Here is a 14,225-nt window from a genome sequence, read left to right on the forward strand (position 1 = left end):
GATTGGCCATGATCAATTGCCCTTAGTGACCAAAATTGCCCTGAGTGTTGGGTGGGGTTACTGGGGATAGGGTGGAGGTGTTGGGTAGGGTGCTCTTTCCAAGAGCCGGTGCAGACTTGATGGGCCGAATGGCCTCCTTCTGCACTGTAAATTCTATGATTCTATGATATAGATTATTGATGATATTTAGATTGTATGTTTGTGGTTTCTATAGATTGTTTATGGTGTTTAGATTCTATTTTGATTATTTATCCACATTTGTTGCCAGTGCAGGGCTGAGGGACGCTCTGCGCTGATTGGCTCCCAGGCTGTACTGGGTCAGGGGTCAGAGTTGAGAGGTGAGGAAGATGGCGGCTCCCATGTGTGAAGTCTTCTCCCTGTGTCGGGATCCCGCCGCCAGCGGCTCCCGGGTCGAGGTTCGCTTCATAAACAACCTGAAGGTGAGCGGGGCCCGGGGTGGACAGGCTCAGCAGCAGCCGCTCAGCAGCAGCCGCCCAACGGAACCCAGCTCCCGGGCTGCAGCTGACTGCCAGGCCCGAGGGGGGAGGACAGGAAAACTGAGCGGGGAGGTGGGGAGATGGGGAGGGGGTTTGAGGGGAGATGGGAGGGGGTTAGGGGGAGGAAGGGAGATGAGGAGGGGTTTGAGGGGAGATGGGAGGGGGTTAGGGGGAGGAGGGGAGATGAGGAGGGGGTTTGAGGGGAGATGGGAGGGGGTTAGGGGAGGAGGGGAGATGGGGAAGGGGGTTTGTAGGGGAGATGGGAGGGGGTTAGGGGGAGGAGGGGAGATGGGGGAGGGGGGTTTGAGGGGAGATGGGAGGGGGTTAGGGGGAGGAGGGGAGATGGGGAGGGGGTTTGAGGGGAGATGGGAGGGGGTTAGGGGGACGAGGGGAGATGGGGAGGGGTTTGAGGGAGATGGGAGGGGGTTAGGGGGAGGAGGGGAGATGGGGAGGGGGTTTGAGGGGAGATGGGAGGGGGGTTAGGGGGAGGAGGGGAGATGGGAGGGGGTTTGAGGGAGATGGGAGGGGGTTAGGGGGACGAGGGGAGATGGGGAGGGGGTTTGAGGGGAGATGGGAGGGGGTTAGGGGGACGAGGGGAGATGGGGAGGGGGGGAGTAGGGGGGTTGAGGGGAGGAGTGGAGATGGGGAGGAGGGGAGATGGGGAGGGGGTTTGAGGGGAGATGGGTAGGGGAAGAGGGGAGGCATGTAGGTGGGGGGAGGGGGTTTGAGGGGAGATGGGGAGGGGGTTTGAGGGGAGATGGGGAGGGGGGTTAGGAGAGGAGGGGAGATGGGGAGGAGGGTTTGAGGGGAGGAGTGGAGATGGGGGGTATGAGGGGAGACGGGGAGGGTGTTTGAGGGAAGATGGGGAGGGGTTTGAGGGGAGATTGGGAGGTGGGAGTTGGGGAGGGGGTTGGAGGGAGTTGGGGAGGGGGTTTGAGGGAGATGGGGAGGGGGGTTTGAGGAGGGGAGGGGAGGAGGAGGAGGGGGTTTGTGGGGAGGAGGGCAGATGGGAGGAGGAGAGATGGGGAGGAGGGGGTTTGAGGAGAGGAGGGGAGGGAGAGGGGGGTTTGAGGTGAGGAGTGGAGATGGGGAGGGAGTTTGAGGGGAGGGGAGATGGGGAAGGTGTTTGAGGGGAGGGGGAGGAGTGGAGATGGGGAGAAAAGGAGATGGGGACGGGGTTTGAGGGGAGGGGGTTTGAGGAGAGGAGGGGAGATCGGAGGGGGTTTGAGGAGAGGAAGGGAGATGGGGAGGAGGGGAGATGGTGAGGAGGGGAGATGGGGAGGGGGTTTGGGGGAGGAGGGGAGATGGGGTGAGGGTTAGGATGGGAGGAGGAGGAGGGGGTTTGAGGGGAGATGGGGAGGGGGTTTGGGGGGAGATGGGGAGGGGTTTGGGGGGAGATGGGGAGGGGGTTTGGGGGAGATGGGGAGGGGGTTTGGGGGGAGATGGGGAGGGGGTTGGGGAGGAGGGGGTTTGAGGGAAGATGGGGAGAGGGTTTGAGGGGAGATGGGGAGGGGATTTGGGGGAGATGGGGAGGGGAGATGTGGAGGCGGTTTGAGGGGAGATGGGAGGGGGTTTGGGGGGAGATAGGGAGGGGGAGATGGGGAGGGGGTTTGAGGGGAGATGGGGAGGGGGGGAGATGTGGAGGGGTTTGGGGGGAGATGGGGAGGGGGAGATGGGGAGGTGATTTGAGGGGAGATGGGGAGGGGGGAGATGTGGAGGGGGTTTGAGGGGAGATGGGGAGGGGGTTCGATGGGGAGCGGGTTTGGGGGAGATGGGGAGGGAGTTTGAGGGGAAATGGGGAGGGGGTTTGAGGGGAGATGGGAAGGGGGTATGGGGGATGGGGAGGTGTTTTGAGGGAGATGGGGAGGGGGGTTTGAGGGAGATGGGGAGGGGGTTAGGGGGAGGAAGGGAGATGAGGAGGGGGGTTTGAGGGGAGGAGTGGAGATGGGGAGGAGGGGAGATGGGGGGTTTGAGGGGAGATGGGAGGGGGTTTGAGGGAGATGGGGGAGGGGGTTTGAGGGGAGATGGGAGGGGTTAGGGGGAGGAAGGGAGATGAGGAGGAGGGGAGGAGGGGGGTTTGAGGGGAGGAGTGGAGATGGGGAGGAGTGGAGATGGGGAGGAGGGGAGATGGGGAGGGGAGGAGGGGAGGAGGGGAGATGGGGAGGGAGATGGGGAGGGGTTTTGAGGGGAGATGGGGAGGGGTTTTGAGGGGAGATGGGGAGGGGTTTTGAGGGGAGATGGTAGGGGGGAGGAGGGGAGATGGTTGGGGAGGGGGTTAGGGGGGAGGGGAGATGGGGAGGGGGTTTGAGGGGAGATGGGGAGGGGGTTTGAGGGGAGATGGGGAGGGGGTTAGGGGGAGGAAGGAGATGAGGGGGGTTTGAGGGGAGGAGTGGAGATGGGGAGGAGGGGAGATGGGGGGGTTTGAGGGGAGATGGGGAGGAGTTTGAGGGGAGATGGGGAGGGAGGAGGGGAGATGGGGAGGGTTTGAGGGGAGATGTGGTTGAGATGGGGAGGGGGTTAGGGGGAGGGGGGTTTGAGGGGAGATGGGGAGGGGGTTAGGGGGAGGAAGGGAGATGAGGGGAGGAGTGGAGATGGGGAGGAGGGAGATGGGGAGGAGGGGAGATGGGGAGGAGGGGAGATGGGTAGGGGGGAGGAGGGGAGATGGGGAGGAGGGGAGATGGGTAGGGGGGAGGAGGGGAGATGGTTGGGGAGGGGAGATGGGAAGGGGGTTGGGGGGAGGGGAGATGGGGAGGGGGTTTGAGGGGAGATGGGGAAGGGGTTTGAGGGAGAGGGGAGATGGGGAGGGGGTTTGAAGGGAGGGGTTTGAGGGGAGATGGGGAGGCAGGAGGGAGATGGGTAAGGGGGTGGAGGGGAGATGGTTGGGGGGAGATGGGGAGGGGGTTAGGGGGGAGGGGTTTAGGGGCGAGGGGAGATGGGGAGGGGGTTGGGGGAGGAAGGGAGATGAGGAGGGGGGTTTGAGGGGAGGAGGGGAGATGGGGAGGGGTTTTGAGGGGAGATGGGTATTGGGGAGATGGGGAGATGGTTGGGGAGATGGGGAGGGGGTTTGAGGGGAGATGGGGAGGGGGTTTGAGGGGAGATGGGGAGGGGGTTAGGGGAGGAAGGGAGATGAGGAGGGGGGTTTGAGGGGAGATGGGGAGGAGGGGAGATGGGGGGTTTGAGGCGAGGTGGGGAGGGGGTTTGAGGGGAGATGGGGAGGGGTTTGAGGGGAGATGGGGAGGGGTTTGAGGGGAGTTGGGGAGGGAGGAAGGGAGATGGGGAAGGGGTTTGAGGGGAGATAGGGAGGGGGTTAGTTGGACGAGGGGAGATGGGGGGGGAGTAGGGGGTTTGAGGGGAGGAGTGGAGATGGGGAGGAGGGGAGATGGGGGGGCTTTGAGGGGAGAAAGGGAGATGGGGAGGAGAGGAGATGGGGAGGGGGTTTATGGGGAGGAGAGGAGATGGGGAGGGGGTTTGAGGGGAGATGGGTAGGGGAAGAGGGGAGGCATGTAGGTGGGAGGAGGGGAGATGGGGAGGGGGATGGGAGGGGAGATGGGGGGGGTTTGAGGGGCGATGGGGAGGGGGTTAGGAGAGGAGGGGAGATGGGGAGGAGGGTTTGAGGGGAGGAGTGGAGATGGGGGGGTTTGAGGGGAGACGGGGATGGTGTTTGAGGGGAGATGGGGAGGGAGTTTGAAGGGAGATGGGGAGGTGGGAGTTGGGGAGGGGGTTTGAGGGGAATTGGGGAGGGGGTTTGAGGGGAGTTGGGGAGGGGGTTTGAGGGGAGATGGGGAGGGGGTTTGAGGAGGGGAGGGGAGGAGGGGTTTTGTGGGGAGGAGGGGAGGGGGAGGAGGGGGTTTGAGGGGAGGAGGGCAGATGGGAGGAGGAGAGATGGGGAGGAGGGGGGTTTGAGGAGGGGAGGGAGAGGGGGGGTTAGAGGGGAGATGGGGAGGAGGGGAGATGGGGAGGGGGAGGAGGGGAGATGGGGTGAAGGTTAGGGGGAGGAGTGGAGATGGGGAGGGGGTTTGAAGGGAGATGGGGAGGGGGTTTGAGGGGAGGGGAGGGGAGATGGGGAAGGGGTTTGAGGGGAGGGGGAGGAGTGGAGATGGGGAGAAAAGGGGATGGGGACGGTGTTTGAGGGGAGGGGGTTTGAGGAGAGGAGGGGAGATCGGGAGGGGGTTTGAGGAGAGGAAGGGAGATGGGGAGGAGGGGAGATGGTGAGGAGGGGAGATGGGGAGGGGGTTTGGGGGGAGGAGGGGAGATGGGGTGGGGGTTAGGGGGGAGATGGGGAGGGGGTTTGAGGGGAGATAGGGAGGGGGTTTGGGGGAGATGGGGTGGGGGTTTGGAGGGAGATGGGGAGGGGGTTAGGGGGAGGAGGGGGTTTGAGGGAAGATGGGGAGGGGGTTTGAGGGGAGATGGGGAGAGGGTTTGAGGGGAGATGGGGAGAGGGTTTGAGGGGAGATGGGGAGGGGATTTGGGGGAGATGGGGAGGGGAGATGTGGACGCAGTTTGAGGGGAGATGGGGAGGGGGTTTGGGGGGAGATGGGGAGGGGGGAGATGGGGAGGGGGTTTGAGGGAAGAGGGGGAGGGTGGAGATGTGGAGGGAGTTTGAGGGGAGATGGGGAGGGGGTTTGATGGGGAGCGGGTTTGGGGGGAGATGGGGAGGGATTTTGAGGGGAGATGGGTAGGGGGGAGGAGGGGAGATGGTTGGGGAGGGGGTTAGGGGGGGGGGGAGATGGGGAGGGGGTTTGAGGGGAGATGGGGAGGGGGTTTGAGGGGAGATGGGGAGGGGGTTAGGGGGAGGAAGGGAGATAAGGAGGGGGGTTTGAGGGGAGGAGTGGAGATGGGGAGGGGAGATGGGGAGGGGGTTTGAGGCGAGATGGGGAGGGGGTTTGAGGGGAGATGGGGAGGGGGTTAGGGGGAGGAAGGGAGATGAGGAGGGGGGTTTGAGGGGAGGAGGGGGGTTTGAGGGGAGGAGTGGAGATGGGGAGGAGGGGAGATAGGGAGGGGTTTTGAGGGGAGATGGGTAGGGGGGAGGAGGGCAGATGGTTGGGGAGGGGGTTAGGGGGGAGGGGAGATGGGGAGGGGGTTTGAGGGGAGATGGGGAGGGGGTTTGAGGGGAGATGGGGAGGCGGTTAGGGGGAGGAAGGGAGATGAGGAGGGGGGTTTGAGGGGAGGAGTGGAGATGGGGAGGAGGGGAGATGGGGGTTTGAGGGGAGATGGGGAGGAGTTTGAGGGGAGATGGGGAGGGAGGAGGGGAGATGGGGAAGGGGTTTGAGGGGAGATGGGGAGGGGGTTAGGGGGAGGAGGGGAGATGGGGAGTGGGTTTGAGGGGAGATGGGGAGGGGTTTGAGGGGAGATGGGGAGGGAGCAGGGGAGATGGGGAGGGTGTTTGAGGGGGTTAGGGGGAGGAAGGGAGATGAGGAGGGTGGTTTGAGGGGAGGAGTGGAGATGGGGAGGAGTGGAGATGGGGAGCGGTTTTGAGGGGAGATGGGTAGGGGGGAGATGGGGAGGGGGTTAGGGGGAGGGGAGATGGGGAGGGGGTTTGAAGGGAGATGGGGAGGGGGTTTGAGGGGAGATGGGGAGGGGGTTAGGGGGAGGAAGGGAGATGAGGAGGGGGGTTTGAGGGGAGGAGTGGAGATGGGGAGGAGGGGAGATGGGGGGTTTGAGGCGAGATGGGGAGAGGGTTTGAGGGGAGATGGGGAGGGGTTTGAGGGGAGATGGGGAGGGGTTTGAGGGGAGATGGGGAGGGAGGAGGGGAGATGGGGCAGGGGTTTGAGGGGAGATGGGGAGGGGGTTAGGGGGACGAGGGGAGATGGGGAGGGGGGGCGTAGTGAGTTTGAGGGGAGGAGTGGAGATGGGGAGGAGGGGAGATGGGGGGGCTTTGAGGGGAGAAAGGGAGATGGGGAGGAGAGGAGATGGGGAGGGGGTTTATGGGGAGGAGAGGAGATGGGGAGGGGGTTTGAGTGGAGATGGGTAGGGGGGAAGAGGGGAGGCATTTGGGTGGGGGGAGGGGGTTTGAGGAGAGATGGGGAGGGGAGGAGGGGAGATGGGGAGGGGGGTTTGACGGGAGGAGTGGAGATGGGGGGTTTGAGGGGAGATGGGGAGGGTATTTGAGGGGAGATGGGGAGGGGTTTGAGGGGAGATGGGGAGGGGTTTGAGGGGAGATGGGGAGTTGGGGAGGGGGTTTGAGGGGAGTTGGGGAGGGGGTTTGAGGGGAGTTGGGGAGGGGGTTTGAGGGGAGTTGGGGAGGGGGTTTGAGGAGGGGTTTTGTGGGGAGCAGGGGAGGGGGAGGAGGGGGTTTGAGGGGAGGAGGGCAGATGGGAGAGGGGGGATGGGGAGGAGGGGGTTTGAGGAGGGGAGGAGTGGAGATGGGGAGGAGGGGAGATGGGGAGGGGGAGGAGGGGAGATGGGGTGGGGGTTAGGGGGGAGGAGTGGAGATGGGGAGGGGGAGGAGGGGGTTTGAGGGGAGATGGGGAGGGGGTTTGAGGGGACATGGGGAAGGGGTTTGAGGGGAGGGTGAGGAGTGGAGATGGGGAGGAAAGGAGATGGGGACGGGGTTTGAGGGGAGGGGGTTTGAGGAGGGGAGATCGGGAGGGGGTTTGAGGAGAGGAAGTTAGATGGGGAGGAGGGGAGATGGGGAGGAGGGGAGAGGGTTTGGGGGGAGATGGGGAGGGGGTTAGGGGAGGAGGGGAGATGGGGTGGGGGTTAGGGGGGAGATGGGGAGGAGGGGGTTTGAGGGGAGATGGGGAGGGGGTTTGGGGGAGATGGGGAGGAGGTTTGGGGGGAGATGGGGAGGGGGTTTGAGGGGAGATGGGGAGGGGGTTTGAGGGGAGATGGGGAGGGCATTTGGGGGGAGATGTGGAGGGGGTTTGAGGGGAGATGGGGAGTGGGTTTGTGGGGAGATGGGGGGCAGGGGGAGATGGGGAGGGGGTTTGAGGGGAGATGGGGACGGGGTTTGGGGGAGATGGGGAGGGGGTTTGAGGGGAGATGGGGAGGGGGTTTGGGGGGAGATGGGGAGGGGGTTTGGGGGGAGATGGGGAGGGGGTTTGGGGGGAGATGGGGAGGGGGTTTGGGGGGAGATGGGGAGGGGGTTTGGGGGGAGATGGGGGGGGTTTGAGGGGAGATGGGGAGGGGGTTTGAGGGGAGATGGGGAGTGGGTTTGAGGGGAAATGGGGAGGGGGTTTGGGGGGAGATGGGGGGGGTTTGGGGAGAGATGGGGAGGGGGAGGAGAGGAGATGGGGTGGGCGTTTGGGGGGAGATGGGGAGGAGGGGGTTTGAGGGGAGATGAGATGGGGTTTGAGGGTAGGGGAGGAGATGGATTGTGGGTAGATGGGGAGGGGGTTTGAGGGGAGATGGGAGGGGGTTTGAGGGGAGATGGGGAGGGGGTTTGATGGGGAGCGGGTTTTGGGGGAGATGGGGAGGGGGTTTGAGGGGAAATGGGGAGGGGGTTTGAGGGGAGATGGGAAGGGGGTATGGGGGAGGGGGGAGATGGGGAGGGGTTTTGAGGGGAGATGGGTGGGGGGAGGAGGGGAGATGGGGACGGGGTTAGGGGGGAGCGGAGATGGGGAGGGTGTTTGAGGGGAGATGGGGAGGGGGTTTGAGGGGAGATGGGAGGCGGTTAGGGGGAGGAAGGGAGATGAGGAGGGGGGTTTGAGCGGAGGTGGAGATGGGGAGGAGGGGAAATGGGGAGGGGTTTTGAGGGGAGATGGGTATGGGGGAGGAGGGGAGATGGTTGGGGGGAGATGGGGAGGGGTTTTGAGGGGAGATGGGGAGAGGGTTTGAGGGGAGGAGTGGAGATGGGGAGGAGTGGAGATGGGGGGTTTGAGGCGAGATGGGGAGGGGGTTTGAGGGGAGATGGGGAGGGGTTTGAGGGGAGATGGGGAGGGAGGAAGGGAGATGGGGAAGGGGTTTGAGGGGAGATGGGGAGGGGGTTAGGGGGAGGAGGGGAGATGGGGAGGGGGGGAGTAGGGGGTTTGAGGGGAGGAGTGGAGATGGGGAGGAGTGGAGATGGGGGGGCTTTGAGGGGAGAAAAGGAGATGGGGAGGAGAGGAGATGGGGTTTATGGGGAGGAGAGGAGATGGGGAGGGGGTTTGAGGGGAGATGCGTAGGGGGAAAGAGAGGAGGCGTGTAGGTGGGAGGAGGGGAGATGGGGAGGGGGATAGGGGGGAGGGGAGATGGGGAGGGGGTTTGAGGGGGCAGGGGGTTAGGGGGAGGAGGGGAGATGGGGAGGGGGGTTTGAGGGGAGGAGTGGAGATGGGGGGTTTGAGGGGATTTTTTTAATCATAGAATTTACAGTGCAGAAGGAGGCCATTCGGCCCATCGAGTCTGCACCAGCTCTTGGAAAGAGCACCACACCCAAGGTCAACACCTCCACCCTATCCCCATAACCCAGTAACCCCACCGAACACCAAGGGCAATTTTGGACACTAAGGGCAATTTATCATGGCCAATCCACCTAACCTGCACATCTTTGGACTGTGGGAGAAAACCGGAGCACCCGGAGGAAACCCACGCACACATTGGGAGGATGTGCAGACTCCAGATGGGGAGGGTTTTTTGAGCGGAGATGGTGAGGGGTTTGAGGGGACATGGGGAGGGAGTTTGAAGGGCGATGGGGAGGTGGGAGTTGAGGAGGGGGTTTGAGGGGAGTTGGGGAGGGGGTTTGAGGGGAGTTGGGGAGGGGTTTTAGAGGGGAGTTGGGGAGGGGGTTTGAGGGGAGATGGGGAGGGGAGGAGGGGAGATGGGGAGGGGTTTTGTGGGGAGGGGGTTTGAGGGGAGGAGGGGAGATGGGGAGGAGGGGGTTTGAGGAGAGGAGGGGAGATGGGGAGGAGGGGGTTTGAGGAGAGGAGGGGAGGGAGAGGGGGGGTTTGAGGGGAGGAGTGGAGATGGGGAGGAGGGGAGATGGGGCGGGGGAGATGGGGTGGGGGTTAGGGGGGAGGAGTGGAGATGGGGAGGAGTGGAGATGGGGAGGAGTGGAGATGGGGAGGAGTGGAGATGGGGAGGGGGAGATGGGGTGGAGGTTAGGGGGAGGAGTGGAAATGGGGAGGGGGAGGAGGGCGTTTGAGGGGAGATGGGGAGGGGGTTTGAGGGGAGGGGAGATGGGGAAGGGGTTTGAGAAGAGGAGGGGAGGGGGAGGAGTGGAGATGGGGAGGAAAGGAGATGGGGAAGGGTTTGAGGGGAGGGTTTGAGGAGAGGAGGGGAGATCGGGGGGTTTGAGGAGAGGAAGGGAGATGGGGAGCAGGGGAGATGGGGAGGGGGTTTGGGGGGAGATGGGGAGGGGGTTAGGGGGAGGAGGGGAGATGGGGTGGGGGTTAGGGGGAGATGGAGAGGGGGAGGAGGGGGTTTGAGGGGAGATGGGGAGGGGGTTTGAGGGGAGGAGAGGAGATGGTGAGGGGGTTTGAGGGGAGATGGGGAGGGGGTTTGAGGAGATGGGGAGGGGGTTTGAGGGGAGATGGGGAGGGGGTTTGGGGGGAGATGGAGAGTTTGATGAGGGGAGATGGGGAGGGGGTTTGAGGGGATATAGGGAGGGGGTTTGAGGGGAGATGGGAGGGTGATGAGGGGAGATGGGGAGGGGGTTTGAGGGGATATAGGGAGGGGGTTTGAGGGGAGATGGGGAGGGGGTTTGAGGGGAGATGGGGAGGGGGTTTGAGGGGAGATGGGGAAGGGGGTTTGAGGGGAGGAGAGGAGATGGTGAGGGGGTTTGAGGGGAGATGGGGAGGGGGTTTGAGGGGATATATGGAGGGGGTTTGAGGGGAGATGGGAGGGGTTTGAGGGGAGATGGGGAAGGGGTTTGAGGGGAGATGGGGAGGGGCTTTGAGGGGAGATGGGGAGGGGGTTTGAGGGGAGATGGAGATCGGGTTTGAGGGGAGATGGGGAGGGGGTTTGAGGGGAGATAGGTGAGGGGAGATAGGGAGGTGGTTTGAGGGGAGATAGGGAGGGGGTTTGAGGGGAGATGGGGAGGGGCTTTGAGGGGAGATGGGGAGGGGCTTTGAGGGGAGATGGGGAGGGAGTTTGAGGGGAGGAGGGGAGATGTGGAGGGAGTTTGAGGGGAGGAGGGGAGATGTGGAGGGAGTTTGAGGGGTGGAGGGGAGATGGGGAGGGGGTTTGAGGCGAGGAGGGGGTTTGAGGGGAGGAGAGGAGATGGGGAGGTGGTTTGAGGGCAGAAGGAGAGATGGGGAGTGGGTTTGAACGGAGATGGGAGGGGGCTTGTCGTGAGGAGGAGATGGGGAGGGTGTAGAGGGGGAGGGGGGGAGGGGGAGAGGGGAGATGGGGAGGGGGTTTGAGGGGGGATGGGGCGGGGGTTTGAGGGGAGATGGCGAGGGGGTTTGTGGGGAAGACAGGAAATGGGGAGGCTTTTGAGGGGAAATGGGTTGAGGGGAGATGTGGAGGGGGCTTGAGGGGGAGTTTTGAGGGGAGGGCGTTTGAGGGGAGATGGGGAGCGGGTTTGAGGGGAGGGGGTTTGAGGGGGGAAGGGGGATTGAGGGGGGAGGGGAGATGGGGAGGGGGTTTTAGGGGGGAGGGGAGGGGGTTTGAGGGGAGATGGAGGGGGGTTTGAGGGGAGGGGAGATGGGGAGGGGGTTTGAGGGAGAGATGGAGAGGGGGATTGAGGGGAGGAGGGGAGATGGAGAGGGTGTTTGAGGAGAGGAGGGGAGATGGGGAGGGGGTTTGAGGAGAGATGAGGAGGGGGTTTGAGGGGAGATGGCGAGGGGGTTTGAGTGGTGATGGGAAGGGGGTTTGAGGGGAGTTGGGGAGGAGGAGATGGGGAGGGGGTTTGAGGGGGAGATGGAGAGGGGGATTGAGGAGGGGAGATGGAGAGGGGGTTTGAGGAGAGGAGGGGAGATGGGGAGGGGGTTTGAGGAGAGATGGGGAGGGGGTTTGAGGAGAGATGGGGAGGGGGTTTGAGGGGAGATGGGGAGGGGGTTTGAGTGGTGGTGGGGATGGGGTTTGAGGGGAGTTGGGGAGGGGGTTTGAGGGGGAGAGAAGGGGAGGGGCTTTGCGGGGGAGGAGATGGGGAGGGGATTTGAGGGTACGGGCATTGAGGGGGAGGAGTTGGGGAGGGGCTTTGAGGAGAGGGGGGTTGAGGAGGGGAGGGGTTTGAAGTGGGGTAGGTTGAGAAGGGGAGAGGGTTTGAGGGAGGGGGAAGGGGAGGGGGTTTGAGAGGAGAGAGGGTTGAGGGGGAGAGAAGGGGAGGGGGTTGAGGGGGGAAGGGAGGGGAGTGGGGGTTGAGGGGGAGAAGGAGGTGCGGGGGAGGGGGGATTGAAGGGGGGAGGGAGTGGGAGTTGAGGGGGAGGGGAGTGGGTGTTGAGGGGGAGGGGAGTGGGGGTTGAGGGGGGAGAAGGAGGTGAGGGGGAGGGGGGATTGAAGGGGGGTGGGAATGGGAGTTGAGGGGGGAGTGGGTGTTGAGGGAGAGGGGAGTGGGGGTTGAGGGGGAGGGGAGGGGGGTTTGAGGGGGGATGGGGGGTTGAGGAGGGGATGGTTTGAGGGGGAGGGGGTGAGGGGAGTGGGGGTTGGTGGGAGGGAAGGGGGTTGGGGAGGGAGGGGTGTTGAGAGGGGGAGGGAAGGGGGATTGGGGCATGGGGGTTTGAGGGGGAGGGGTGTGTGGAGGGTGGTTGAGGGGAGGGGGTTGAAGGGGAGTGGGGTTGAGGGGGAGGGGTGATTGAGGGGGAGGGGGGTTGGAGGAGGGGAGGGGCGTTGGGGTTTGAGGGGGAGGGGAGGGGGGTTGTGGGGGTTTGAGGGGGAGGGGACGGGGTTGAGGGTGGAGGGGGGCTTGAAGGGGATGGGGAGTTGAGAGGGAAGGGGATTTGAGTTGGGGGGGGAGTTGAGGGCGGAGGGGGGGTTGAAGGGGATGGGGAGTTGAGAGGGAGGGGGATTTAAGGGGGGGTTGGGGTGGTTGAGGGGGGAGTGGAGGTGGGGGTTGAGGGGGAGGGGAGGTGGGGGTTGATGGGGAGGGGGTTGGGGAGGGGGCTTGAGGGGGGGGAAGGGGGGTTGAGGTGGGAGGGAGGGGCGGGGGGTTGGGGAGGGGAGGGGCGGGGGGGTTGAGGGGAGGGGAGGGAGGTTGTGGGGAAGGGGGCGGGGAGGAGGGAGGGAGGGGGGGTTGAGCGGATGGGGAGGGAGGGGGGTTGAGGGGAATGGGAGGGAGGGGATTGAGGGGAAGGGGAGGGGGCTTTGAGGGGAAGGGGAGGGGGGAGGAGCGGGGGTTGAGGGGAAGGGGAGGATGGGGAGGGGGGTTTGAGGGGAAGGGGAGGGGGGTTTGAGGGGAAGGGGTGGTTGAGGGGAAGGGAAGGGGGAGGGGGGGGTTGGTGGGGGAGGGGGGGTTGAGGGGGAAGGGGGAAGGGGGGTTGAGGGGGAAGGGGAGGGGGGTTGAGGAAAGGATACTTCACCCAGGAGTAATTCCACTGGCAAATAGGGATCTTTTATATTAGTACGAACATTATTATTGACACATATTAACCACATTAACATCACAGAAAAAATATTCTAGATTAGATCTAGATTAGTGAAAGTATTGTTCTGCGTAAAGTCCAGGCAGATCGTTCCATACATGAAAAAACATAGGTTATATGATAAATACACAATGTAAATACATGGACATCGACATCGGGTGAAGCACACGGAGTGTAGAACTACTCAGTAGAGAAGATGGGTGAGAGTTCAGTTCAGTCCATAAGAGGGTGATTCAGGAGTCTGGTAACAGTGGGGAAGAAGCTGTTTTGAATCTGTTCGTGCGTGTTCTCAGACTTTTGTATCTCCTGCCCGATGGAAGAAGCTGGAAGAGTGAGTAAGCCGGGTGGGAGGAGTCTTTGATTATGCTGCCCGCTTTCCCCAGGCAGCGGGAGGTGTAGATGGAGTCAGTGGATGGGAGGCAGGTTTGTGTGATGGACTGGGTGGTGTACACGACTCTCTGTAGCTTCATACGGTCCTTGGGCCGAGCAATTGCCATACCAGGCTGTGATGCAGCCTGATAGGATGCTTTCTATGGTGCATCTGTAAAAGTTGGTAAGGGTTAATGTGGACATGCCGAATTTCCTTAGTTTCCTGAGGAAGTATAGGTGCTGTTGTGTTTTCTTGGTCGTAGCATCGACGTGGGTGGACCAGGACAGTTTGTTAGTGATGTGCACACCTAGGAATTTGAAGCTGTTAACCATCTCCACCTCGGTACCATTGATGCAGACAGGGGTGATTAGGATACTTCACTTCCTGAAGGCGATGACCAGCTCCCGAGTTTGGCTGACATTGAGGGAGAGATTATTGTCATTACACCACTCCACTAGGTTCTCTATCTCCCTCCTGTACTGTGACTCATCGTTGATTGAGATCCGACCCACTACGTTCGTGTCATCAGCAAACTTGTAGATGAAGTTGGAGTCGAAGCTTGCCACACAGTAATGTGTGTATAAGTTCTACAATCAACAGTTAAACAAATAAATTTGGAGTATTATTTTTTTCAATTAAGGGGCAATTTAGCGCGGCCAGTCCACCTAGCCTGCACATCTTTTTGGGTTGTGGGGGCGAAACCCACGCAAACACGGGGAGAATGTACAAACTCCACACGGACAGTGACTTGGAGCCACGATCGAACCCGGGTCCTCAGCGGCGTGAGGCAGCAGTGCTAACCACTGTGCCGCCCTGACAGTTAAACGGTTCTAACAAAAAACTGGGAAACATTTTAACTACCACCTTACACCTTATCGGATCCAATTAAGGAAAGCCTATTACAGACTAAAAGCTACTTTT

General features: G+C 62.5%; 1 protein-coding gene across 1 annotated transcript in view; it reads left to right on the plus strand.

Annotated features, from left to right (window-relative positions):
• The first annotated feature begins 324 nt into the window (after window positions 1-324).
• The window catches only part of smyd5 (SMYD family member 5), a 96,332-nt gene continuing 82,431 nt past the window's right edge, over window positions 325-14,225 (plus strand). The window contains exon 1 of the mRNA XM_072497748.1: window positions 325-440. Within this exon, the coding sequence (XP_072353849.1) occupies window positions 348-440 (93 nt within the window). The 5' untranslated portion in view covers window positions 325-347. The remainder of the gene's footprint in view (window positions 441-14,225) is intronic.

The sequence above is a fragment of the Scyliorhinus torazame genome, chromosome 3, assembly GCF_047496885.1.
Source record: "Scyliorhinus torazame isolate Kashiwa2021f chromosome 3, sScyTor2.1, whole genome shotgun sequence".
Lineage (NCBI taxonomy): Eukaryota > Metazoa > Chordata > Chondrichthyes > Carcharhiniformes > Scyliorhinidae > Scyliorhinus > Scyliorhinus torazame.